The 1722-nt window shown below is 48.2% G+C and overlaps 1 protein-coding gene across 1 annotated transcript in view; it reads left to right on the top strand.

Annotated features, from left to right (window-relative positions):
- Positions 1-1722, top strand: part of SRPRA (SRP receptor alpha subunit) — a 34400-nt gene that overhangs the window by 9142 nt on the left and 23536 nt on the right. The window contains exon 5 of the mRNA XM_019508943.1: positions 615-780. Coding sequence (XP_019364488.1) covers positions 615-780 — 166 coding nt within the window. The remainder of the gene's footprint in view (positions 1-614; positions 781-1722) is intronic.

Raw genomic sequence — 1722 nt, 5'->3', positions numbered from 1 at the left:
AGACCCTACAATGAAAGACTGCAGGACCTAAACCTGTTCAGCCTTCACAAGAGAAGGCTGAGGGGGGACCTGGTGACTGTCTATGAACTCACTAGGGGGGACCAGAAGGGTTTAGGGGAGACACTGTTTCCCCTAGCGCTCCCTGGCATGACAAGGAACAATGGACACAAATTATTAGAGAGTAGGTTTAGATTAGACGTCCGCAAGAACTACTTCACAGTTCGGGCGGCTAGGAGCTGGAACCAACTTCCAAGGGAAGTGGTGCTGGCTCCTACCCTGGGGATCTTTTAAGAAGAGGCTTGATGACTACCTGGCTGGACTCATTTGAGTCCAGTCTTTTCTCCCACCCAGGCGGGGGGTCAGACTTGAAGATCTACAAGGTCCCTTCCGACCCTACTTCTGTGATTCTAAAGATTGCAGAAGATGGCCTCCTTGAGAGTAGTCCTGTAATAACAGTGCAAGTCCTGGGAGAGAGCAGAATGTTTTGCCTGGCTTAGCTGATGTTTCAGGGTATCCCAGAAGCAAATTGCCCTTGCCCTTTAAGTGCTTACATAGTCAGTTTCTCTTTGATCACCTATTTGTGAACATTCTGATGAGGGCCCTTTTTTATCCAGCTTCAGGAACTGAGGCTGCTACAGTCCCCAGTAAAGCAGCCCCAGTTGCAAAGCAGAACCCTCCTACATCAGCTGGGGACAGGGAGGAACTGACCAAGGATGAAATCCTGCAAAAGAACCGGGAGGAATTCTTCAAGAGACACATGAAAGGAGGAGAGAAGTCCAGGTGAGTGAGGGTGGTATATCTGGGTGTGCCTGTAGGTTAGGGGGAGGGGAGGGAATGGAGGGTTGTAGGGGCCAGAGCTCTGCTTGGGGGGTATTTTCCCATGAGCAGACACACAAGTCATGACTACTTTCTGCCTTTGACCCAGTCTTTGTCCACCTGTTACTGGGCAAGCAGGCTGTAGCTTGCCTTATCCTGTGCAGTGGTATCCCATTTTGTCCAGGGTGTAGCTTGTGCTTATGCTCTGAACCACTTTACTCTTCCTTTGGGGGTACTTTGGGGCTCTCAGGAACAAGCCTTATGCTGAGCATTGGCTCTCCAGCAAGTGAAACTGGGGTTTTCTTGAGTTTTCTGGAAATATGGAGAAAGGCACCTATAAGCTCCTTGAGTGATTTGGTACAATCCCCCAGCAGCTTAAAGACAGGGTGAAATCTTGGCTAGAGTGAAGTTGATAGGACTTTACCATTTGACTTTGGCAGAACTGGGATATCCTCTGAAGTGGCCCTTGGACAGCTCAGCAGCAGGGGTCCTGTTTTTCTCTGTTTAAAAATTCCAAAATCAGTGTTTAAAACGCCAGTGTGGTGTGAGAAGGAAAAAATCCAGATCCCTGCTTGTTAGACTGGGAAAAACAAAGCATCTTCCTGGACTCCCACACATTTCTGTTGAAGTGGTGATGAACACTAAATTGCTCCTATTGCTTTTGGTTTATTTAGGGCTATGAGTTGTTCATGGAGAAGAGAGAGGGAAGCACTTGTTCAGTCTGTGACACTGAAGGAGTTATCTACACCTGCTCCATGGTGGCATATGTCTCTCCAAGGAAATAGTATTGGTCCCAGAATTACCTTCAGTGCAGAGACAGGCCCCTCAGTGATGGGATTTGTGTGGTGGAAACAAAGGGTACCACAGTGAGATGACCATTCCAGGTGCTAGTGAAAAGGCTTTTTT

This window comes from Gavialis gangeticus, unplaced genomic scaffold (assembly GCF_001723915.1).
Source record: "Gavialis gangeticus isolate Ggan-Ray unplaced genomic scaffold, GavGan_comp1, whole genome shotgun sequence".
Lineage (NCBI taxonomy): Eukaryota > Metazoa > Chordata > Crocodylia > Gavialidae > Gavialis > Gavialis gangeticus.
Note: the sequence above shows the minus strand (reverse complement) of the source record. Positions and strands in the feature narration are given on the sequence as shown.